The sequence below is a fragment of the Arachis ipaensis genome, chromosome B2 (assembly GCF_059453495.1).
Source record: "Arachis ipaensis isolate K30076 ecotype BB chromosome B2, ASM5945349v1, whole genome shotgun sequence".
In the NCBI taxonomy this organism is placed as follows: domain Eukaryota; kingdom Viridiplantae; phylum Streptophyta; class Magnoliopsida; order Fabales; family Fabaceae; genus Arachis; species Arachis ipaensis.
The window spans coordinates 36,006,329-36,032,415 of NC_142437.1; the positions used below are offsets into that span (position 1 = coordinate 36,006,329).

General features: G+C 39.1%; 1 protein-coding gene and 1 non-coding gene across 2 annotated transcripts; one reads left to right on the top strand and one right to left on the bottom strand.

Moving 5' to 3' along the window:
- Positions 1-2,884: 2,884 nt before the first annotated feature.
- Positions 2,885-2,992, bottom strand: LOC148573583 (small nucleolar RNA R71). Its single transcript, XR_015906061.1, has one exon. It is a non-coding gene; the product is annotated as a small nucleolar RNA R71 (small nucleolar RNA).
- A 6,968-nt stretch (positions 2,993-9,960) lies between these two features.
- On the top strand, positions 9,961-10,560 carry LOC148573584 (uncharacterized). The gene has a single exon (XM_088504631.1). The coding sequence runs from the start codon at positions 9,961-9,963 to the stop codon at positions 10,558-10,560; it is 600 nt and encodes a 199-aa protein (XP_088360757.1).
- Positions 10,561-26,087: the final 15,527 nt, after the last annotated feature.

Below are 26,087 nucleotides of genomic sequence, written 5' to 3' on the forward strand. Positions count from 1 at the left end.
CTATCATCCCGAGCACCTACTTGCTCCGCCGGACAACGTTGCTCCTTGTATTCTACCCCGCATTGAACGACGAGGATGGGAGTTTTTTTTGAGAAAACCAAGGGAAATCAACCTCTCTTGGGTAGAGGAATTCTATACTAACTACCATCTCTCCTCCCTTCAATCGGTATACATGCGACGGAGGCAAGTCTTAGTTTCAGAAGAGGCTATTCAGCAAGTGCTTAATGTCCTACCAGTGCCAAGTGACATGGATGGCTACTAAGAAGTCTTACGTCAGCGAGAGAAGTTTGGATTTGATTGGGACTCGATCCTTTGAGTCATTGCTGAGCCAAAGGCATATTGGATCCAAGGTCGACTCCAGATGAGGCCCAAAAGCATTGACGCTCGCTTCCTCACTGTGGAAGCTAGAGCTTGGGCCCAGATCCTATCTCACTATGTGCTACCTAGCACCCACAAGTCGTCCTTCACGGCGGACCTCGCCTTGCTTGTTTGGTGTGTTCTCACGGAGAGGCCGGTGAACATTCCGTTTCTTGTCAAGCAAGCGATGAGTCAAGTTCACGACCGGGGTAATTTTCCATTGGCATTGGTATCTGATTTAGTTGCTGCTGCAGGTGTTCCTTGGGAAGCAAAGGACAGGAAGATTATAGTTCCGGCTAAGGGCGATGTGGTCCCAAGCAGAAAATACTTACATCTTCCCATGAACAACCCAAGACTTGACATAGCCCTTTGATAAACCACTATTTTATGGTTTATAATGTGTTTAATTGTGTGGTTTTATCATGATCTTTACCCACTTATTCATATAATTAGCATGCATTTATAATTCCTTCCTAAAATTATTACATGATTGAAAACTGCTTCCTAGAGACTTTTAATTATGTTTTTTAATTCTCCTTTATTCCGTTCGATGTCGTGATCTGTGTGTTAAGTGTTTCAGGCTTTATAGGGCATGAATGAGTTGGAGATTGGAAAGGAAGCTTGCAAAAATGGAAGGAACACAAGAAGTTGAGGAGATGACCAGCGAGAAGTGACGCGGCCGCATGGCTCACGCGATCGCGTGAAAGAGAGGAAATCGCAGTGACGCGGCCGCATGGCTCACGCGACGGCGCGATTGGAGTAGCACAAGTGACGCGGAGGCATGGATGATGCGCCCGCATGGCAAAGCAAAACGCCGAATGACGCGTCCGCATGAATGACGCGATCGCGTGACATGCGCGATCTGCATAATCTGCAGAATTCGCTGGGGGCGATTTTGGGCCCTGTTTTGACCCAGTTTTCGGCCCGGAAAAGCAGACTAGAGCTAAAGGACATGCAGAAACCAACAACAACATTCATTCTACACAATTTTTAGTTTAGATCTAGTTTTACTCCTCCTCTAGGTTTTCTCTCTACACATTCATAGTTCTTAGGATTTTATTTTCTATTGTTCTTTGCATTGGGATATTGAGAAGAGTTATTACCTCATCAAGACTTCGTCATTCTAGTTCGTTTTCTTTACTTGGCTTTACTCTTCCATGTCCTTTAATTTACTCAATTTTACTATTGGATTATTTTAGAATTTATTAATACAAGAGTTATTTTTATTTTTAATTTATTCCTTTGAGTTTTATTTATCATGTCTTTCTTTAATTCCCTTTCCTATGTTATGAGTTCTACATTCACAATGAGCGAGTAGTTCCCTAACTTGATGGGGAGTTGATTGAAAGGAACCCTTGAGTTGGAATGCTGAAAAGAGAAATTGTAATTGGGTTTATTGTTGGATTACTCTCTAGTCACTAATGCCAGTCCTTCCAAGTAAGCAGATTGGGACTTGTGAATAGAAACAGCATTTCAACTTGTTTGACTTTCCCTTACCTAGTAAAAGATGACAAAATAGAACAACCTTCAATTATCAATTAATCTTGAGAGTAATGCAACAAGAATAGGGCTTCCAACTAATCTACTCCCAGTCAAGGCTTTTATTTAAATTACTTAATTTCTCCAATTTAATTTCCTGTTTATTCAACTCAAACTCTTTTTGAAAACATCTGATTAATAAAATAGCACACCTTTCTACAACTCGTTGGGAGACGACCTGGGATTCATACTCCCAGTATTTTAATTTTAATTTTTGTGACAACCCTTCTAAATTGATAAGCGGATTTCTGGTTGGTTAAGAACTATACTTGCAACGCACATCTTATAACAATTCTTGACTCGCCAATTTTCGCCACGTCAATTTTTGGCGCCGTTGCCGAGGAGTTGCAATAGAGTGCTAAAGTTATTTATTGGATTTTATTTATTTGCATTTTATTTTATTTTGCTACTATGAGCTGCTTGTTTCTTTCGTTAGATGACGCGTTCACTTCCTGATCCAAGTTTGCCAGAAGTCGATCCTGAGATTGAAAGAACTATTTCACCAATAAGGCAAGCTCGGTGTTGGTTAGTCCTCTCAGAGGGCGGATCTGAAACGTCGTTTGAGGAAGAAACCAGCCCCCGTTCTTCTGATTCGGTTGATTTACGTGTAGGTGACATGGCAGCACCTAGGAGAGTTACTATCTAGGAGGCTGGAGCCCCTGATTTTACAATGCAACCGTTTCAAGTGCATCACCCAGCGGTGGCTACAGACTTTGAAATAAAGACTGCACTGCTCAATTTGATGCCCAAGTTTCATGGCTTATTTGCTCAAGAGCCTATCAAGCACCTGAGAGATTTTCAAGCAGCCTGTTCTACTGTCAGGCGTGATGGTGCGAATGAAACTTCTATTTTGCTAAAAGCCTTCCCGTTCTCTCTTGAGGGAAAGGCGAGAGAGTGGTACTACACTCAACCCGTAGCAACTTTATCCAACTGGGATATACTTAGAAGAGAATTTTTGGAAAAGTTCTTTCCAACTGAAGTTACTGATAAACTGAGGAAAGACATTTCCATGATTGTTCAGGATGAATTCGAGACTCTCTATGAATACTGGGAGCGGTTCAATAATCTTCTGGAAGATTGCCCCCACCATATGATTGACAAGATAGTGTTACTCGGTTACGTCACACAGGGCATGAGGCCCCAAGATAAGACCATATTGGAAAGTGCTAGCAATGGGTCTATGAAAAAGTACAAGACCATTGATGAGGCATGGCAATTGATCAGTGACTTAGCTGAATCCACTCGGAATCATAGGCAGAAACAAGGCCGTTCAAAAGCCGTTGCAGAAGTATCCTCTAGCAGAGAGACTGCTGCTCTAACTCAGAGTATCTATGAAATGACCAACTTGCTGAAGCAGATGCAAATGAATCAACAACAAGTTCAACAAGCTCAACCTTCTCCACCACAGCAAAGCCAACAGTTAGTCCCACAGAGAGTTTGTGGAATCTGTGCTGATTATAGCCATTATACTGATGAATGTCCGCAGCTCCAGCAGGAAGACAACACCGTGGCAGCCACTCATAACTTCTATGACCGCCCCAACCAAGGGTACAATCAAGGTGGCAATTACAGCCATGGATGGTAGGACAATTCTAACCAGAATTGGAGGGACAACAACAACAATAGAGGAGGCAGAGACAATCAGGGAAATCAGAGGTGGAATAATAATAACAACAGGCAACAGAACCAGAACCAGCCCTACAGAGCACCTCACCTGAGGCAATCCCAAAGACCACAAAATACCCAACAGCAGACCTCTCAAATTACTTATCCTTCCTCATCTTCTAATGATGACTTACTACAATCTATTGATCGGAGACAACAAACCATGGAAAATAACCTTTATGCTACACTAAATGGTCTGAACTCTACTTTGGAAGCTCTTGTCTCACAGATTGGATCAATGAATAACTCCAATAACCAGCCCTTGAGCTCCAGTGGAATCCCCTCTCAACCATTACCTAATCCAAAGGGTGGCATTAATGCCATCACCCTAAGGTCCGGAACCACACTGCAGGAGAGGAATCAGGAGGAGCCAAGCCCACCAAAAAATGCCTCAGCTGAAGAGGTAGTGGAAACAGAAGATGTTGAAGAGGAAGAGGACATACAGGACATAGCTGAAAAAGAAGAAATTCAGCCACAGGAGGAAGCACCAAAGGACGTAGACACTGCAGAAAACACCACTCCCATTCCATTTTCACAACTTGCAAGGAAGCCCAGGAAGTAACTGGAACCTGATCCCAAAATGGTAGAGATATTCAAAAAGGTTGAGGTAACTGTTCCTCTTTTTGATGTTATTCAACAGGTACCTAAATATGCAAAGTTTCTAAAAGATTTATGTATACAGAAAGACAAAATTAATGAATTAGAAACTATTCCTTTAGGTAGTTCCATATCTGCTTTAATGGGATGTTTACCTGAAAAGTGTAGTGACCCAGGTCTATGTATGGTTAATTGTACTATTGGTGGTGTAGTATTTTCTGACTGCATGTGTGATTTAGGAGCATGTGTGAGTATAATGCCTTTGTCTATATATGATATTTTGAGGCTCCCTCCCTTAAAAAGGTCGGTAGCTTGTTTTGTGTTAGCAGATAAAAGCATTATTACAATGGCTGGAGTTGCTGAAGTTGTATTAGTGGGCATTAAGGGGCTCACATTTCCTACTGATTTTTATATCCTGGAGATGCCCCAAAATGACTCAGAGAAGCCATCATCAATCCTACTCGGAAGACCATTCCTAAAAACCTCGAAGTTCAAATTAGATGCTTTTTTAGGAACATACTCTTTTGAAATAGATGGCCGAGTAGTAATCTTCAATCTGAATGGAGTTATGAAGCATCCTCTGGAGGATCATTCTATCCTCCAGTGTGACATTATAGATGAAACCGTGGCTGAAGTTCACCAGGAGGAATTTGAAGAGAAGTACATAGGACAAGGTCCAAGTGTGGAGACATTCTCAGAGGACAATGGCAGTGCTTTACCATTGTTACCAGCTCTAGACAACCCAGAGCCTGACCATGATCAGATGTTAGAATTAAAACCCCTTCCTCCACACCTCAAATATGCGTACCTTGAGGACGAGCAAAAGTTTCCAGTTATCATTGTAAGGGAACTCACTTCTCATCAGGAAGAGCAGTTACTTAGTGTGCTGAGGATGCACAAGAAGGCAATTGGTTGGTGTTTGGTAGATATAGTAGGCATCAACCCTCAAGTATGTGAGTACAGAATATTTTTAGAAGAGGGAGCAAGGCCCGTCCGTCAATCCCAGAGAAGACTGAACCCCACTATCTTAGAGGTTGTCAAGAAGGAAGTGACCAGACTACTGGAGGCAGACATTATCTATCCCATCTCAGATAGTGAATGGCTAAGCCCAGTACAAGTGGTGCCCAAGAAGTCTGGAGTCACTACAGTGAAGAATGAGCACGGAGATCTCATTGCAACCAGAGTTCAGAACGCCTGGAGGGTCTGCATTGACTACAGATGCCTCAACCAGGCCACTCGTAAGGATCACTATCCTCTCCCATTCATTGATCAAATACTGGATCGCCTGTCAGGTAAATCGCATTATTGTTTTCTAGATGGTTACACAGGTTATTTCCAGATTCATATAGCTTCTGAGGATCAGGAAAAGACCACTTTTACATGTCCTTTTGGGACTTATGCTTACAAGAGAATGCCCTTTGGCTTGTGCAATGTACCAGCTACCTTCCAAAGGTGCATGATGAGTCTTTTCTCTGATCTTATTGAGTACTGTATGGAAGTTTTTATGGATGATTTTAGTGTGTACGGCGATTCCTTTAGCCTTTGCTTAGATGGATTATCTAGAGTATTAGATAGATGTGTCAATACAAACCTTGTATTAAATTTTGAAAAATGTCACTTTATGGTAAACAAGGTATTGTACTAGGACATGTTGTGTCTAATACTGGCATTTCTGTAGATCCAGCAAAGGTGGATGTTATTTCTACTTTACCTTACCCCTTCTCTGTGAGGGAAGTCCGTTCGTTCCTTGGCCATGCAGGTTTTTACAGGAGATTCATTAAGGACTTCAGTAAGGTAGCACTTCCCTTATCCAGGTTACTGTAGAAGGATATTGAGTTCGAGTTCAGTGAGGATTGGAAACAAGCGTTTGATAAGTTGAAGACCGCCCTGACTCCAGCCATTCGAAATAATGTGCGACGCTTCCAACCATGCAGTAGGAGCAGCACTGGCTTAGCGTGAAGGTAAGGATCCTTTTGTTATTGCTTATGCGTCTAAAACTCTAGATGCCGCACAGTCCAATTACACTACTACTGAGAAAGAGCTTCTTGCTATTGTTTTTGCTCTGGATAAATTCCGAGCCTATTTACTTGGTACGAAGGTAGTAGTGTACTCAGACCACGCAGCTCTAAAGTATCTATTAGCTAAAAAGCAGTCCAAACCAAGGCTTATACGTTGGATACTGCTATTACAAGAATTTGATTTAGAAATTAAGGATAGGAGTGGTAACCAGAATTTAGTAGCAGACCACTTGAGTCGCCTTGAGCACATTACAGATGACCCCACTCCTATAGCTAATAATTTCCCATTTGATAACCTGCAAGCAGTATCTGAGGTAGTCCCTTGGTATGCACCTGTAGCTAATTATCTAGTTAGCCGCACCTTTCCTCCAAAGTTTTCTAAGCAACAAAGAGACAAACTGAAAAGCGAGTCTAAATATTATATATGGGATGACCCATATTTATGGAGATGTGGCGCTGACCAGGTAATTAGACGGTGTATGCCTCAATCCGAATTCCAGTTCATCTTAGAGGCCTGTCACTCATCTCAGAGTGGAGGACATTTTGGCCCTCAAAGAACAGCTAGAAAAATCATAGACTGTGGATTCTGGTGGCCTACTCTTTTTAGAGACGCTGCTGAGTTTTGTAAATCTTGTTTTCCATGCCAAAAATTTGGTAATATATCCAAGAGGGATGAGATGCCTCAACAAATTATGCTTTTCTGTGAAATTTTTGATGTTTGGGGCATTGACTTCATGGGTCCATTTCCAAATTCTAATGGTTATTTTTATATATTGTTAGCTGTGGATTACGTTTCTAAATGGGTGGAAGCAATTTCTACCTGCACTGATGATGCTAACACTGTTGTTTCCTTTGTGAGAAACCACATTATTTGTCGCTTTGGATCACCACGAGCAATCGTGAGCGATCAAGGCACCCATTTTTGTAACAGGAGACTAACAGGATTAATGAAGAAGCATGGAATAATTGATAAGGTTGCAACAGCCTACCATCCTCAGACTAATGGGCAAGCCAAGGTGTCAAACAGAGAGATAAAGCGTATCTTGCAGAAGATAGTCAAACCTCATAGAAGAGACTGGAGCACCAGGCTACAAGATGCACTCTGGGCATACAGAACAGCATACAAAACACCCATTGGGATGAGTCCTTTCCGCTTAGTTTATGAAAAAGCTTGTCATCTCCCTGTTGAAGTAGAGCATAAAGCCTTTTGGGCAGTAAAGAAGTGCAACATGGGAATTGAGAAAGTCGGAGTTGAAAAGAAGTTACAACTGCAAGAACTAGAAAGCCTTCGCCTAGAAGCTTATGAGAACTCAAGACTATGCAAGGAGAAGATGAAGGCTGTACATGATCAGCACATTAAGAGAAAAGAGTTCCAACCTGGGGACTTAGTCCTCCTTTACAAATCTCGACTAAGGCTCATGCCAGGCAAGTTGAGATCAAGATGGGAAGGTCCATACAGAGTAGAGAAGGCCGAACCATACGGAGTTTATCACCTAAGCCATCCTTCAAGCTCTGAACTTATCAAAGTTAATGGACATCGTTTAAAGCTATACCATGGAGAGAGGATGCAGAAAAACAAGGAGCTCGAGGTCTTCCACTTGGAAGATCCCCACATAGCCGAAGACTGAGCTAGTGGAGCGTCCAACTTACGGACGTTAAAGCAAAGTGCTAGGTGGGAGACAACCTACCATGGTATGATCGTTCTTTTTTTATTCTTAGTTTTTTCTATTCAATAACTCTTCTCTTTATTAGTACATTTTCGTGCATCTGCATTTACATACTTTTATTTAAAAAAAAAATTTCACGCGACGCGACCGCCACATTGATGTGTCCGCGTCGCAGGAGAGGGGAGGAATTAATAAAATGAACAGAGAGTCACGCAAGAGCGTGGCTGTAGGCATGGCAGTGGCACAAATCTCCCCACGTGACTGCGTCGCCGACGCGGCCGCGTCACATGGGAACATTGGCCTCCCACGTGACCGCATGACCCACGCGGCCGCATGCCCTGGATTTCGACGTGAAAAGGGTGCACGACCGAAAGTTGTGCTAGAGTGGTGCTGGATTGATGCTAACGCACAAATTCTTCCCACGCGGCCGCATGACCGACGCGACCGCGTCATATCCTCATAAATGGCCACTCACGCGATCGCATGCCTCACGTGATCGCGTCACCCAATATTTGGCAATTAATAATTTTGAACAGAGAGTTGTGCGAGTGCGAGGCTGCCCTCGCGCCAGTAGCATAAAACGGGTCACGTGACCGCGTGACCGACGCGACCGCGTCAATCAGTATAAGCGCTAGTTGCACGACCGCGTGCCCCACGCGGCCGCGTCGCTTGCGCCGCACAGCTCCCCTGATTTGCCAATTATCTTATCTTTCCTTTTCCCAAATCCTATTTTCTCTTTTCCCTCCCTATTTCTTCTTTCTCCCTTCTTCCTTCTTTCTCACTTTCTACTCTCTCTCTCTCTCTCTCTCACTCCCATTAACAAGGTTTTCTTTTCTTCTTCCCTCCTTACTTTTCTATTTTTCCTCTTATTTTTACATGTTATCTTCTTTTCTTTTCTTTTTACTTTCATTATTCATATTTTCTTTTTCTTTCTTTTTCCTTTTTACTTGGTGTTGGAAATTTATTTGAGTCATTATTTCTCATTATATGCTTGTAGATTGTTGTTAAATTGTTTGACAATTATATATATATTTTTTAAAGGATTGCTTGCATGTTCACTTTAATACTTTCCATACCCTATTTACCATGCATGCTATGTATTTGTGAAAATGCCCATATGGCATTATGCATTTTTCTACATTATCCTACTATTCAATGCTTGCTTTTCACAAATTTCCTTTACTATTGTATTAATTGAAATTAATTGTCACTACAAACGTGATGGTTTGTTACGAGCGATGCTTGATCTATGCTACTCATGCCTTTGCCAGCATGCCAATAAACACCTTGCATTCACTTGTCGTCATATGCACTAACTATATTCCATTGATAACTTTTCACATGTAGTCATGACCATGTGTTAACATCATTTACCTTTTAATGTGCATTCATAACCACCCTTTTCCGTTCTCTTCCATGCTCTATCTCTTTGAATTTAATTTACTTTCTCTTCCCTTTTTCGGAATGGCCACCAAGAAGGGCAAAGAGAAAGCTACTCTCAAATCTACAACAAGAAGAGGAACAAAAAGAGCATTAGTGGTAGAGCCCTCTTCAACTACGGTTAAACCCTCAACAAAAAGAACTAAGAGGATTATAAAGGTTGATGATAAAGAAAAATCCTTCCCAGCAAAGGACACTGCGCGATTTCCCAACCGCTACTGTGAGCAGATGTTCCCCATCCTGGCAGAAAGGAGTTACAACAACGAATACCTTCTTCTCCTCCCAAGCCATATTGCTACCTTTGTTGAGCCGCAAATTGCACAAAGACAATGGAGTTTCCTACAGAGATAGCCGAGGCAGGTCAATCTTTCTTGGGTAGTCGAGTTCTACTCCAACTTCCACCTGCCAACCCTGCAGTCTGTCTTTGTCCGTCAGAAGCAAGTCCCCATTACAAAAGAGGCCATTCAAAGAGCTCTAGGTCTTCCCCTATTCCAGAAGGTTTGGACGCCTTTCAAGAGGCCGCACTCAAGCGCCAGATGTACCAATTTGACTAGGACGCCGTTCTCAGAGTTATTGCACTACTTGGCAGCAGATGGATCTATGGATACCATCGTACCCGCTCTAAGGGAATATCGGCTTTAGCACTTACCTTGGAGGCTTGCGTATAGGCACAGATCATGTCCTATTACGTCTTTCCGAGCACTCACGAGTCCTCCTTCACTGCGGACATGGCCGTTCTACTATGGTGCATCCTTACAGACCAACCTCTGAACCTACCAAGACACATCCGGAATGCCATGGGACACGTACAAATTGTGGGCAACTTACCTTTTACTGCCTTGGTCTCCGATCTTGTCTCCGCAGCTGGAATCTCCTACAGAGCTGGGGACACCAAAGCCATGCTTCCATGGGATGATCAATATGTCCCTAACGGGAAATACATCAGACTTCCACCAGCCGCCACAAGCCATCCTACTGAACTGGTTGTAGATATTCCTTCTTCAACACCACAAGCACCTACCACAGACCAACTACTCCATCAGATACTCGAAAGGTTGGATCGGCAGGAACACAAAGCTAAGATGAGAGAGCGCCGTAACAAGCGCCGATTCACATTCCTCAAGGAGTTGATTATGGGAAAATTCAAGGACTCAGACACCCCGGACTCCACGTCCTTTACTAGCACAGGAAGCCATGATGGCCCAAACTATGGAGATACTGCTACCAGCCCACCTTTGTTTCTGACAGATGGCACCGAGGGCCGTGCAAAGCCTTAAGTGTGGGGAGTTCGGTCAGTACCTGACTTTCGGAGGTAATTTCTCTTCCCTAAACACCAATAAATTAGGATATTTAGTTAGTTTTTCTTTTGTAGAATAGGATAAATTGCATAGTAATAGATTAGTCGCATGCATGTTATACTTGATTGAAAAGACAATAAGTTTCTTCTAAGACTCTATTTTTGGAACAAAATTTCGCTAATTTTAATTAAAACTTTTATGATAAATTTGCTTGAAGTTGTATTTAGAACATGATTTTTAAGCTAAAGAACACACAACCTGTGAGATTTGAGCCTTTATGCATGGTTACATTACTTAACCATAATTATTTTATTCTTGTGTGTTTACTTCTCTATGATTGTAATCTATATTTTGTTTCATCCTATATGTCTAATGTTTATTATATTTGTATGCTTGCATATGATTGAGGCCATTATTTGTTTAGCTCACTTATCCAAATTAAGCCTACCCTTTCAATTACCTTTGTTAGCCACTTTGAGCCTTTGAATCCCATTTGTTCTATATTTTGCCACATTACTAGCCTTAAGCGGAAAAACAATTATATATCCCAAACTGAATCTTTGGTTAGCTTAAGATAGAATTGTGTGTACTAATTAAGTATGGAAAATTGTGGGAACAAAAGATAATAAGGGAATGTGTCATGATAATATAATGGAAATTTGGAGACCTACTCATGTGAAACTATAAAAATTAAAAATCTATGTGCATTGATAAGCTATGTCTATTTTTATGCTTATGAAAAAAAAACAAAAATATTCAATAAATAAATAAGGGGACAAAATTACCCCAATGTTAAGTTAAGAATTCAAAGATCAATGCATCTATGATAAAATTAAGATAGAAAGTTGATACATGAGTATGGAATGTGAAAGGGACATTCTAGGTAGCTAGGTATGAATTCTGAAGTTATATATATATATATATATATATATATATATATATATATATATATATATATATATATATATAGGTTATGTTAAAGCTTGGGTTAATTAAAGATTCAGTTTATAAGCTTACTTAGCCATATATGTATCCTTACCATTATCTTAGCCCCATTACAACCTTGAAAAGACCTCATGATGTTTGCATTGGTATATTAAATGTTGTTGATTGGTTAGGAGAAGAACAAAAATTAGAGAGCACGATTAGAGAAGGATAGAGTGATTGCCCTATACACTAGAGAGATTAGAGCGTACATACATCATCAGTGAGGGTTCAATGCTTAAAATTATATGTTCCCTGCTTTATATATATATATATATATATATATATATATATATATATATATATATATATATATATATATATATATATATATATATATATATATATATATTTATATAGGTTATGTTAAATCTTGGGTTAATTAAAGATTCAGTTTATAAGCTTACTTAGCCATATATGTATCCTTACCATTACCTTAGCCCCATTACAACCTTGAAAAGACCTCATGATGTTTGCATTGGTATATTAAATGTTGTTGATTGGTTAGGAGAAGAACAAAAATTAGAAAGCACGATTAGAGAAGGATAGAGTGATTGCCCTATACACTAGAGAGATTAGAGCGTACATACATCATCAGTGAGGGTTCAATGCTTAAAATTATATGTTCCCTGCTTTCATGAGCTACCTTCTTGCATTTTTATCTGTTCTTACTGCATGAGAATTAAATTAGTGGAATTTGATTTGTAATTATTTTGAAGAGCTTATTTACTATTGATCAAGTGGACAAGAATCATATAGTCGCATTCACATATATAGGTTGCATTGCATTACATGAGTTTTACATGTTCCTGCTCATCTGTTTTATCTCCTTCAACTAAGCATGAGGACATGCTAATGTTTAAGTTTGGGGAGGTTGATAAACCACTATTTTATGGTTTATAATGTGTTTAATTGTGTGGTTTTATCATGATCTTTACCCACTTATTCATATAATTAGCATGCATTTATAATTCCTTCCTAAAATTATTACATGATTGAAAACTGCTTCCTAGAGACTTTTAATTATGTATTTTAATTCTCCTTTATTCCGTTCGATGCCGTAATCTGTGTGTTAAGTGTTTCAGGCTTTATAGGGCATGAATGAGTTGGAGATTGGAAAGGAAGCTTGCAAAAATGGAAGGAACACAAGAAGTTGAGAAGATGACCAGCGAGAAGTGACGTGGCCGCATGGCTCACGTGACCGCGCGAAAGAGAGGAAATCGCAGTGACGCGGCCGCATGGCTCACGCGACCGCGCGGATTGGAATAGCACAAGTGACGCGGAGGCGTGGACGACGCGCCCGCGTGGCAAAGCAAAACGCCGAATGACGCGTCCGCATGAATGACGCGATCGCGTGACATGCGCGATCTGCATAATCTGCAGAATTCGCTGGGGGCAATTTTGGGCCCTGTTTTGACCCAGTTTTCGGCCCGAAAAAGTAGACTAGAGCCAGAGGACATGCAGAAACCAACAACAACATTCATTCTACACAATTTTTAGTTTAGATATAGTTTTACTCCTCCTCTAGGTTTTCTCTCTACACATTCATAGTTCTTAGGATTTTATTTTCTATTGTTCTTTGCATTGGGATATTGAGAAGAGTTATTACCTCATCAAGACTTCGTCATTCTAGTTCGTTTTCTTTACTTGGCTTTACTCTTCCATGTCCTTTAATTTACTCAATTTTACTATTGGATTATTTTAGAATTTATTAATACAAGAGTTATTTTTATTTTTAATTGATTCCTTTGAGTTTTATTTATCATGTCTTTCTTTAATTCCCTTTCCTATGTTATGAGTTCTACATTCACAATGAGCGAGTAGTTCCCTAACTTGATGGGGAGTTGATTGAAAGAAACCCTTGAGTTGGAATGCTCAAAAGAGAAATTGTAATTGGGTTTATTGTTGGATTGCTCTCTAGTCACTAACGCCAGTCCTTCCAAGTAAGCGGATTGGGACTTGTGAATAGAAATAGCATTCCAACTTGTTTGACTTTCCCTTACCTAGTAAGGGATGACTAAACAGAACAACCTTCAATTATCAATTAATCTAGAGAGTACTGCAACAAGAATAGGGCTTCCAACTAATCTACTCCCAGTCAAGGTTTTTATTTAAATTACTTAATTTCTCCAATTTAATTTCCTGTTTATTCAACTCAAACTCTTTTTGAAAACATCTGATTAATAAAATAGCACACCTTTCTGTAACTCATTGGGAGACGACCTGGGATTCATACTCCCAGTATTTTAATTTTAATTTTTGCGACAACCCTTCTAAATTGATAAGCGGATTTCTGGTTGGTTAAGAACTATACTTACAACGCATATCTTATAACAATTCTTGACTCGTCAATTTCCTCTACGTCATCCTTCCATCTACTATTCCTTCCACTTCATCATCACTCACGGAAAAGATCCACACATCAAAGGATAGAAGATCTACACCGGAAGCTTAATAGATATGAGTGGCGCAATCAACGCCGATACACCTACATCAAGAAGCTTCTGCGTTGTGTTACCCCTAGCATGGAGGAACCCGAAATATTCACATCCACCTCAAACCCGAGTTATGGGAGCTCTGAAGGAGAGGATAGTGACGGTTTCGGTCCCGACTGCCCTTTGCGCATTGTTCGTAGCACGGAGGACCGTGCTAATTCTTAAGTGTGGGGAGGTCGTTCGACCGATCTCCATGGGTAACAATCTCTTCCCTTCAATACCCATGGATTTATCTTTTGCTTAGTAGTTAGTATATTGCATGTGTAGTTAGTTTTGCTTGTAAATACCCCTTTGCATGATAGTTAGTTTCTATAGAGTTGCTTGGTCAAAACAATAACTTCTTTTCCAAGAAACTGTGTTTTGGGGTACCCTACCAAATTTTGAAAATTTTTGCAGTAAACTTGCTTTAAGAATGTATTTTGGAACATAGTGATTGAGCTAAGAACACAAGCATGAAAGTTTTGAGCCTATTGCATGGTTACATCTTCTAACCATTATTTTCATTCTTGTGTGCATATATCTCTCTCTATGATTGTGATCCTTGCTTTGTCTGATTCTATATATCCATTACTTTGTGTATGAATGCATTTACATGATCGAGGCCATCATTTCAATAGTCACTTTTTCCAAATGGCCTTAACCATCTTATCTACCATTGCTAACCAATTTTGAGCCCATGATAAACCCTTTTTGTTCTTAGATAGAGCACATCAACAACCTTAAGTGAAAAATCATGAATGTCCCTAAATTTGGATCCTTGATTAGCTTAGGTAAGTTAGGATGTGTATCATTCAAATAGGAGGGTATACTTGGGAAATTTGAGTAGATATATAGGTGTGTAATTGTAGTGTAATTGAAAATTCTAGGATTTGGGAACATACTCATGTATTGAATGATTAAACTGTATGCATTGAAACTTTTGTTCACAAGGCCCCCAAGAAAAGGGGATAATAATAAAAATAATAATAATAATAATAATAATAAAAATAAAATAATAAGCAACAAAAGGGACAAAGAAACTCCAAGACAAAGTAAAAAAAGAAAACAATGCATATGGGTGTAAATTGAAAAGAATGCATGAATATGCAAAAAGTGAAACTCAAGGGTAGCTAGGTAATGTATTATAGTTGTATAGGTTATTATATGTGTCTAGTGGGATCCTAGGTTAATCAAGGACTCAAATTTTAAGCTCACTTGGCCATATACATCCTTACCTTCACCCTAGCCCCGTTACAACCCATGAATAAGACCTCATGATACTTGTAAGCATGCAATAAGTAATTGTTGCTTATTAGATGAAAGACAAATCTTGGAAAGCATGATTAGGAGAAGATTGAGTGACGATCCCTATACACTTGAGCGAATAGAGCGGATACACTTTCGGTGAGAGTTCGATGCTCAATTCTTTGTTCCCGGCTTTCACAAGCGTTTACTTAGCAAGTTATATGCACTCCTTAGTGATGTTCAATTTGGTAGGATTCATGAATTACATACTATTTTTACCCTATATGCTCACATGTATTCTTGGAGGATAGATTTACTCTTGACCAAGTAGGTAGATGATTTTACATTAGTTGCATGCATACACTTAGGTAGTTTGCATTTCATAAACCCTTTCTCACCATGATCTTTGGTCTTTTTATTTTAAGCATGAGGACATGCTTGGTTTAAGTGTGGAGAGATTTGATAAACCCCAATTTTGTGGTTTATATTGTGTAGAATCTGGAAGGTTTTGTCAATATTTCTCACACTTATTCACAAGAAATGCATGGTTTTGTGTTCACTTGCTAATATTGCTCCATGATGAAAAACATGCTTATTTTGCCTTAAAATTGCCATATTTTAATCCTCTTCTATTGCCATTTGATGCCGTGATGTATTTGTTGAGTGATTTCAGGAATTATAGGGTAGGAATGGCCTAGAAGAGAGGAAGAAAGCATGTACAAAAGGGAGGAACATGAAGAATTGAAATTTTGGAAAAAGTTGCATTGGCGCGCCTGCGCACTCCACACGCACGCGTGGATGAGGTTGGCTGGAAGCGGCGCGCAAGGATGAATGCATTCGCACGGATCAGAAGATTCCTCTCGACGTGCACGCGCACTTGGCGTGCACGCGTGGATCACGAAAGCAATCGGCGCGCACGCATGCATGGCGCGCACACGTGGGAAGCTGCACGTGACCTCATTAAAGGAAATCATGGCTGGCGATTTCTGAGGCTCATCAGGCCCAATTTCAAGCTGTTTCTACATGGAAAACACGCAAGGATGCTAGGGGAAAGGGGGGATCAATCATTTTACACTAAGACACAATTTTAGCTAGTTTTTGGTTCTTTGTTCTTCTAGAGAGAGAAACCCTTGTTCCTCTCTAGATCTAGTTTTAATTTGATCTTTCCTTGTTGAATTGTGAATTGGATCTTGTTAATTACTAGTTTTAATTGTTCAATTTGAATTCCTTAATATAATTTTACTTAGATCTTGTGATAGTTTTATGAATTCTTGTCAATTGTCATTTTACACCCATTTCATGAATGTTATGAATCTTGACTTGTTGATGTTACATTGATGATTTCTATGTTTAATTGTGTTGTTTGGATGATTGTATGTTGATAATTGCTAGTGGGTACTTGTTGATTTCAATTTAATTGCTATTTTGAACATGTCTTTTGTTAATGCTTACCATGTGTTTGATGAAATGTTTACTTCGATTATGGAGTAGTTCTCTTCACTCTTGGCCTAGGCCAAGGGAATTGGGTAAACTTGAGTCATTGGGTCTAATGGATTTGATGATTTGGGAGCCCTTAGTGGTCAATTTGATAACTATTGACGCTAACCTTCTATTAAGTTAATTAATAGTGAGGTTAGAACTTATGGGTTGATGTTGACCAAACCATTTGATGGGCTTCAAGTATAGAAGTAGACTTAATGAGTTTGGTTCCTCATAATTGTCAAGATATGGTTATTAGACAAGGATGGTGACCCCAATTCCCATGCCTAGCCAAGAGTTGCTTTTATATTCATATTTGAAAACCAAAATTATCAATTACTTGTCTTAGTTATAGTTACTTGTTTGGTTTAGAATAGAATTATGCGGGATGTTACTTGTTCATTGGAATTGCTCATGTTTTGCTTAGTTAATTGAATTAGTTTCTTGCAATTTAAGATTACTTGCTTGTTAAGATTCCCATTTATTTTCTTGCTCATAACTCACAACCACGGATTTCTAACCAATGTTGAAGCACATGTTTGCCCATTCCTTGTGAGACGACCCGAGGTTTGAATACTTTGGTTATTTCTATTGCGGTTGAACTTGTGACAACCAAATCCCTCTTCTATATTTGATACCCAAGGATTATTGTTGGTAGAGCTATACTTGCAACGCAATTTTATTGAGAAAAATCTTTACCAATACGCCCTTGGAGTCGCATCAGCCCCATACCACCAAACACCCCCATATGATCCTAATCCTTATCCACCATACCAACCACCTTATGAGCCATATGAACCATACACAGAACCACCACAATTTCAACACAACTACTTTCAAGAACCACCTCCATATACACCATCTCCATACCCTTACCAATATGAGACACCTTCCAACTACAATGCCTTTCCCTCAAACAATGAACCCTCTCTTCCACCACCGCCCCCCAATAAAGCCCTCATACTAGAACTAGGAGATCTTAACTCTCAATTCCAAAGGCAACAAGAGGGGATGGAAAAGGAGTTTAAGGAGCTAGAAGCCAAGATGGCTATCCTAGTGGAAGCCGTTAGCAATATGGCCTCTTCCCAACTAAGCCTAAGCAACCAAGGCACTCCCATTGACGAATGTAGAGAAGCAATTAAGGAGAATAGTGAGGGAGTGAGTTTAGAACTTCAAGGTGAAGAAGAGGAGTTGAAGCAAGAATTGCCACAAGGGGAGGAAGTTAAGACAATTGAGCCGGAAGGAGTGGTTGAAGACCTAGGAGATGTTGGAAGTCCATAGGAATGTAGAATCATAAAGCCCTCTTCCAAGAAGCTTGACATTGATGTTGAGGAGGGTATACAACCTCCAAGGCATATCATGGTGAAAAAATTTGAAGAGGTTGACCAAGAGATGGATTCAATCATTGAGGAATTCTTATGTACAATTGAATCCTCTCCCATTGGGCTTGACATAGAGAGTGAAGAAGAAGATACCTCACCTCCCATACCCTTGATAAGCAATGAAGAAGAGATTGAATTAGAAGGAAGCCACCAAGAGGAGGAGGTTGAGCAAGAAGCAAGCTCCATCATTGAAGATAATTTCACACCAACTAATGAGTCTTTTGGAATTGATGAATCTCCTTCATTGTGCTATGAAATTGATAACAAGGAGGACCGTACACAACCTCTGACACATGGTTTGAGCAATGAAGGGTGTATAGAAGAAGTTGGTGAGCAAGGAATTGAACATAAAGAAGCTTGCAAAGAGGTGGAAGTTACAAGGGAAGAGCACAAGGGAATGGATCTCACATTGGCTAAGTGTGGGGAGGTCTCCCTTCCTAAGTCACCATCATCCAATACAACATTCAAGTGGGTAAAATTCTTATCCCTAAGCTTCACTTTCTCACTTGAATATGGTTTGATTGAAAATTATGGTCAACTTATAGCTCTTTGTGGAGTTAAGAGTATAAGAGAGTTGTGTAGTGGTTGGAAACACCATTCTAAGTTCATGATAGTTGCATGCTCAAAGTTGAATGGTAATATTTGGTGTGGAGCTAAATTGTGTGGGTCTAGGAGAATGTTTGGATGCTTAATTAAGAATTCTAAGGTCATGCCACCCAATTGGAATCATGATGATCAATTTGAAGATGGGTGTCAAAACAAAGTGTGGGATCCCGGATCGCACAAGGAGAATCAAATTTGGGAGCCCATGGCTTGTGTGGAACTCCATCAAGGCTTGGAGTTATCATCTTTGAAGACTAAAGCTTATTGGAGATTCAAGCATTGGTGGATGTTCAAGGATAGCTTCAAGCACAAGCCACCTTAAGAGGAGATCCCCATAAGTCCAACTTAAGGACAATAAACAAAAGTGCTAGGTGGGAGACACCCCACCATGGTAAATTCTTTTCATTTTTCCCTTTTGTACATATTGGTAATTAGTTTAATTTCATGTTTTGTTGAGTTTGTTGAGTATAATTGGTAGTTTAGTAGGTTAAATAAGGTTCTAGGGTGTTTTGGTAGCTGTTCGGAGGTTCGGAAGGCTTGGTTTGGTGCAAGAACTTGGAAAAATTTTAAAAAATAGAGCACCATCCACGCGTACGCGCACTGCACGCGTACGCGTGCATTAAGCATTTTCACCCCTCCACGCACACGCGCCATGTGCACGTACGCGTGGATTGAAAAATTCCATCCCCAGCCAAAAACCCGAGAGTTAGGCCTGCACTGTATGAACATTGGGCCTAAGGCACAAACCAACCCGCGCGTATGCGCACCTGGTGCGTACGCGCCGTTGACTCTAATTGCGCAATACACGCGCACGCACGCTGTGCGCGCGCGCGCGTCGATTGTGCTATCTGCCCTCCTGGTACATTTTTCAGAGAGTTGGGCCAATCCTGAGCTGACATTGTGCCCTGCACCCAACCTAACCTGCGCGTGTGCGCACCTGGCGCATACGTGCCCTTCGGCCACACTGCGCATCGGCGCATAAGCGTGCATGACGCGTCTACGTCGCAAAAAAAGTTTTTTTTCTCATCTTTCATTTTCTTTTGTCCATTTCATTCACATACTTTTATTCTTTGCATTTTCATTTTGTTTTTATAGCTTGTTTTTACCTTCTTATTTTTTTAGCTTCTTATTTGAATAATGGTGTTGAATTCTCTTACTCAATTGTTGAGACTTTCTTGGTCAGTATTGGTGCTCTGTGACTTGTTGCATTAATTGTAATATTCGCTTTACACAACAAGATTAGTGCTTTAGTCCTTCCTAACTCATTATTCTTTGTTTTTACGCCTCATCATTATTGAGTTAGGATGGGACCAAATGCTCTAATGCTTATCACTAATCTTGTTTGTATCAATTATTGATTAAGCTTGATGCAACATGCTCTTCATGTCATGTACCCATGCTTTGACTTTACTCTTGCATCAAGTGTTAGTTAATATGCCTTAGCTTATATTGTTTTCTCACTCACATGTTGTAGCTACCATGTAGTGAGAACCTTACTCTTATTTGGCATTAGCCCTCGCCTATGTTCTATTTGCTTTGATATCTTTGTTGTAGGCTTAATTTTCTTTCTCTTTCTTTCCTTTTAGGTTGGCCACCGAAAGAGGGAAAGGAAAAGCTTCTAAATGTGGCAACAAACAAGTTCACCCGCACAACCTTTTGAAGGAGCTCATCAATTGTAGCTACTCGTCCACCTTGCTCTTCTTTGCATGCACCGAGGACGGTGTAAATTTCTAAGTGTGGGGAGGTCGTCCGACCGATCTCCATGGGTAACAATTTCCCTTTCAACACCAATTTTTCAATTTTTATCTTTGTTGGCTAGTTGTTGCATTGCATGATAGGTTGCATGTTAGTTAGAATTTGTATATATTTTATTACTTCTTTTTATTTTAGGACTACTTGGTTAGGGTGATGATTTCTTTTCAAAGAAAACTGTTTTTAGGGCACCCTACCAATTTGAAAAAAAAAATTTTGAACTTGCTTGAAGAATTTATTTTGGAACATGGTTTTTGAGCTAAGAACACAAGCATGTGAGTTTTGAGCCCAATTGTGTGGTTACATCTTATAACCACTTATTTCCATTCTTGTGTGTATTATTCTCTCTCTATGATTATAATCTTTGATTTGTTTGATTCTTTATGTCCATTATTCTTTGTATATATGCATTTGTATGATTGAGGCCATCATTTCATATAGCTCACTTACCCAAATGGCCTACCTTTCATCAACTATTATTAGCCAATTTTGAGCCTATTTAATCCCACTTGTTTTTAATATTAGCACATCACTACCCCTAAGTGAAAAACAATAAATATCCTTAATTTGGATCTTTGATTAGCTTAGGCTAGTGAGGGTGTGTATCATTTGGATATGGAAAACTTGGGACATTAGTTGAGGTAAAAGTGTAATTTTTTTGTTAAAAATATTGGGAATTGGGTACATATTCACGAACTATATGTAAAACCATATGCATTGATACATTTGTATATACTTTAGAAAAAAAATGATAAAGAAAAAGAAAAAGAACACACACATATATATATATATATATATATATATATATAAAAGAAAAAAATATAGAAAAAGAAAAAAGAGAAAAAGAAATAAAAAGGGGACAAAAATGCCCCAAAGTAAAGTTCAATAAAAATCAATGCATATGGAATGTTAATTAAAGAGAATGCATGAGTATGTGAAAAAGTGGGAATCATGGGTAGCTAGTTTGTGTATTAGAATTGTATAGGTTGTTGTATGTGTTTGGTGAGATCTTAGGCTAATCAAAGATGCAAATTTCAAACTCACTTAACCATATACATCCCTACCTTTACTACCCTAGCCCCATTACAACCTATGAATAAGTCCTCATGATGAATGTATGTATGCATTGAATAATTGTTGATTGTTAGATGAAAAACAAATCTTGGAAAGCATGATTAGAAGAGAATTGAGTGATCGACCCTATACACTTGAGCAACTAGAGTGGATACACTTCCGGTGAGGGTTCGATACTCAATTCCTTGTTCCCGGCTTTCATGAGCTTTTCTTCTTGCAAGTCTACTTGTACTTCATTTTGATATTTGAATTGGTAGGAATTATGAGTCATCATACTACTTAGCCCTACATGTGCATATGTGTTCTTGGAGATTGATTTGCTTTTCACCATGTAGGTAGAATTATTTTGCATTTAGTTGCATTCATATAGATAGGTGCATATAGTTTATTTGCATTGAATAAATGTTCATACCCCTTTTTCTTGTCCTTCTTTATTCATAGCATGAGGACATGCTTAGTTTAAGTGTGGAGAGATTTGATAAACCTCAATTTTGTGGTTTATCTTGTGCTTAATTTGGGGGATTTTATCACCTTTTCCCACATTTATTCAATGAAATAGCAAGGTTTTGCAATTCTCCCTTGATTTGTGCTTAAATGTGAAAACATGCTTTTTAGGCTTTAAAATAGCTAAATTTAATCCACTTTAATTCCATTCAATGCCTTGATATGTTTGTTAAGCGATTTCAGGTTTAGAAGGCAAAGATTGAATTAAAGGAGTGAAGGAAAAGCATGCAAAGTGGGAGAACTCATGAAGAAATGAAGGAACTGTAAAGCTGTCAAGCCTGACCTTTTCGCACTCAATCAATCATAACTTGAGCTACAGAGGTTCAAATGAGGCGGTTCTAGTTACATTGGAAAGCCAACATCCGGGGCTTCGAAATGATATAAAATTTGCCATAATTTTCTGACGTATAAGGGGGCGTACGCGCACATGATGTGCACGCGCTGATGGAATAGCGTGGGTCCATTTTGGGCAACTCGTTGGGGGCGATTTCTAGCTCATTTTGGGCCCAATCAAACTCATTTCTAATGATATTGAACCCAAGGATTGAAGGGGGAATGAACTAAGTATTCATAGTTTAGTTTTAATCATGTTTTAGGTTAGAATTCTAGAGAGAGAAGCTCTCTCTTCTCTCTAGATTTAGGATAGTAATTAAGGTAAAAATTAGGTTAATCTCTCTCAAATTTGTCTTTCAATTCTTGTTTTGATTTCAATTCTCTTTATATTTTAGTGTTCTATTGTCTTAATCTTCTTAGTTTCTCTTGTTAATTTCTTGTTTTACTCTCTTTTATGTTTATGAACAATTGTTGGATCTTGATTTCTTTTAATGCAATTTTATGTTTCTATGTCCTTTTTATGTTCATCTTAATTGCTATTGTTGATTTCATATTTGTGGTAGTCATGAGTTTCCTTTAATTCTTGCATTTTATGATGTTTACTTTCCTTGTACACTAGGTGTTTGATAAAATACTTCCACTAGTTTTTGAGTAGTTTTCTTTACTCTTGGCCTAGGCTAAGGGAATTGAGTGACCTTGAGTCATTGGGTCTCATTGATTTGGTGATTTGAGAACCCTTGGTGATCAATTTGATATCCATTGACACCAACCCACTACTAATCTAATTAGTAGATAGGTTAGGACTTATGGGTTGATGTGATCAGGCATATTTGACGTACTTCAAGCCTAGGAGTAGATATTACGTACTTAAGGCTTTTGGAAGTAGACTTAATATGTTGGCCTCTCATATTTGTCAATATATGGTTTGTTGACAAAGATGGTGATCTCAATTACCTATGTCTAGCCAAGAGTACTTTTCATTTCTTTTATTAGTTAATTGTTCATTTACTTTCCTTGCCATATATTTTCTTGCTAATTACCAAATCAAACCCCCCACATCTTCAGAGCCAATAATTAAACACTTCATTGCAATTCCTTGTGAGACGACCCAGAGTCTAAATACTTCGGTTATAAATTCATTTGGGATTTGTATTTGTGACAACCAAATTTTTTGATTGGGAGGATTGTTTGTTGGTGTAGAACTATACTTACAACGAGATTTCATTTATTTGAGGAAATTCTATACCATCACAAGGAATTCGCTCGTCATGCACTCTCTTCCTCAACATCAACTTCAAATTCCATGGAAGAAGGCTTTTTAATTTGTGATTTCTATATGTACTCAACATATCCTAAGGTTCCAACCACTACTTCCTTTGGTTCAATCATCTCTACCTTCTCTTCTTGTTGCACTTCTCGCTTTAACTCTTCTTCTCCATCTTGAAGCTCCAATTCCACTCCCTTACTAAGCTCTTTGGTTGCTTCTCCACATTCAATAATGGGAGTGCTTTGATCGCGCAAGCTTAGGCAGGATGAGACTATGTTGCCAATGGCTTCTACCATGATATTCGTCTTGGCTCTTAACTCCTCAAACTTTTTTTTATCCTCCTTGTGTTTTGCCTTAAGATATGAGATTCAAGATCTTTCAGTTCTAGCATGATGGCTTCATTGGGAGGTGGTGGTGGAAGAGAGGATTCATTGTTTGAGGGAAGGGCATTGTAGTTGGAAGGTGGTTCATATTGGTGAAATTCTTGAGGTGGTGTGTATAGATTTTGTGGTCTATGGGAGTATTGGTATTGGAATGGTGGTGACTTTAGATATGGTTTATATGGTGGTTGGTATAGTGGATATGGGTTGGAGTCATATGGAAGTGAATGGTGGTATGAGGCTTGTGAGTATGGTGGAGGGCTATATTAAGGAGTGGGATTATATGCATATGATGATTGTGGTTGACAACCACAATTAGGATCATCACACACATTAGATTGGTATACATCTTGGTATGGCTCTTGAGCATAGTACATTGGTGGAGGTTGTTGCCATGAAGGTTGTCCATAAGCTTGCGGTTCCTCCCATCTTTGGTTGTTCTTTCCTTGATGCATATCCTCATTGTAGCTTCCATCTCCTACAACATAGTTAGAACCACATTCATAGCCAAAAGGATGAGAATTCATAGTTAAAGAGAAAATAAAAACAAGTATTAATAAGAAACAAAGAGAAGAAAATACTAAAACTAGCAAAACTTAACAAACAAACCAAAAATCAAGCCATTCACAATATATACAATAGCCAATAACATAACACCATTGCAATTTTCCGGCAACGGCGCCATTTTGATAATGAAGAATTTGTCATGTTGGTCTAGAATTTCTCTTATAGAAATAGAACTTTGTTGTAAGCATAGCTCTAAACTAACAAACAATTCTCACATCAAAATTTTGAGTTTTGTCACATGTACAAACCCCAATAAGAATTAACCAAAGTATTTAAACCCCGAGTCGTCTCACAAGGAATTGCAATGAAGTGGTCAATTATTGGCTATGAAGGGACAAGGGGTTGATTGATAAGAGGGCAAGAAATTAAATGGGCAAGAATTTAAATGACAAGAAGAGTAAATCAAGCAATTAAGGAAAGCAATTAATAAAGAGAGACATTCATGGCAAGGATTGAGATCATAGGCTTTCTATCCTAGTCACTAATAACAATAATTAACAAAAATTTATCTTATTTCGTCATCTCCAATATTGGAAGAAGATGTAAGTTATCTTCCATAAGAGAAAGTCAAACAAGACTAGTTAATCTCAATCTAAAAATCCTAATCAACTCACTAATTGAATTAGCAAGAGATTAGAGTCAATGGAAATAATATTAAACAACAACTCTAGATTGCCAATATGAGTTGGGTATTCATGACTCAAGATTACCTAATTACTCTTTCCAAGCCAAGAATGCTCAAAATCTACTCTAACATCCAACCAAGCATTTTGTCAAACACTTAGAAGGCATAAAAGGAAAGCATAGTAAAAGTGCAAGAAATATAAATCTACCAACTACCAATTGCAAGGAAAGTAAATCAACAACTCAAATCATCAATAAAAGAACATCAACACCAAATTTCATTAAAAGAGATCCATATCCAACATGAGCATTCATAAACATGAAAGAGACATAAAAGTGAAATTAACATAAGAACTAAGAGAATCAAAGTGTAGAAGCATGAAATTGTAAAGAAAACAAGATGAGAACAATAATCAAAACCTAGATCTAAGATGGAAATAAGCCTAAGAACCATAATTCTAGAGAGAAGAGGGAGCTTCTCTCTCTAGAAACTAAACTACATGATGCTATTCTACAACTAAGTGCTCCCCCTTTGCTCAATCTTCAATTCTGCATCAAATACCCTCAGAAACAAGTTTGATTTGGGCCTGGGCAGCTCAGAAATTGCCCCCAGCATTTTGCCTTTAAGTGAGCCACGTGCGAGCATCGACGCGTATGCGTGGGTCACTTGTGCGCATCGCTTGGCAATTTTTCTATCCACGCGTACGCGTCGCCATGCAACTTCACTTCCACGCGTGCGCGTCTTCTGCGCGTGCGCGTGGGTTGATGTACTCCAAATCCTTGTTTCCTCATGCATTCTCCAATTTTTATGCTTTTCTCTTCATTTCTTCCATCCCAT

Excerpts from the sequence above, each read along its gene's own strand:
- LOC148573584 (XM_088504631.1), top strand. The coding sequence starts at position 9,961 with ATGTCCTATTACGTCTTTCCGAGCACTCACGAGTCCTCCTTCACTGCG.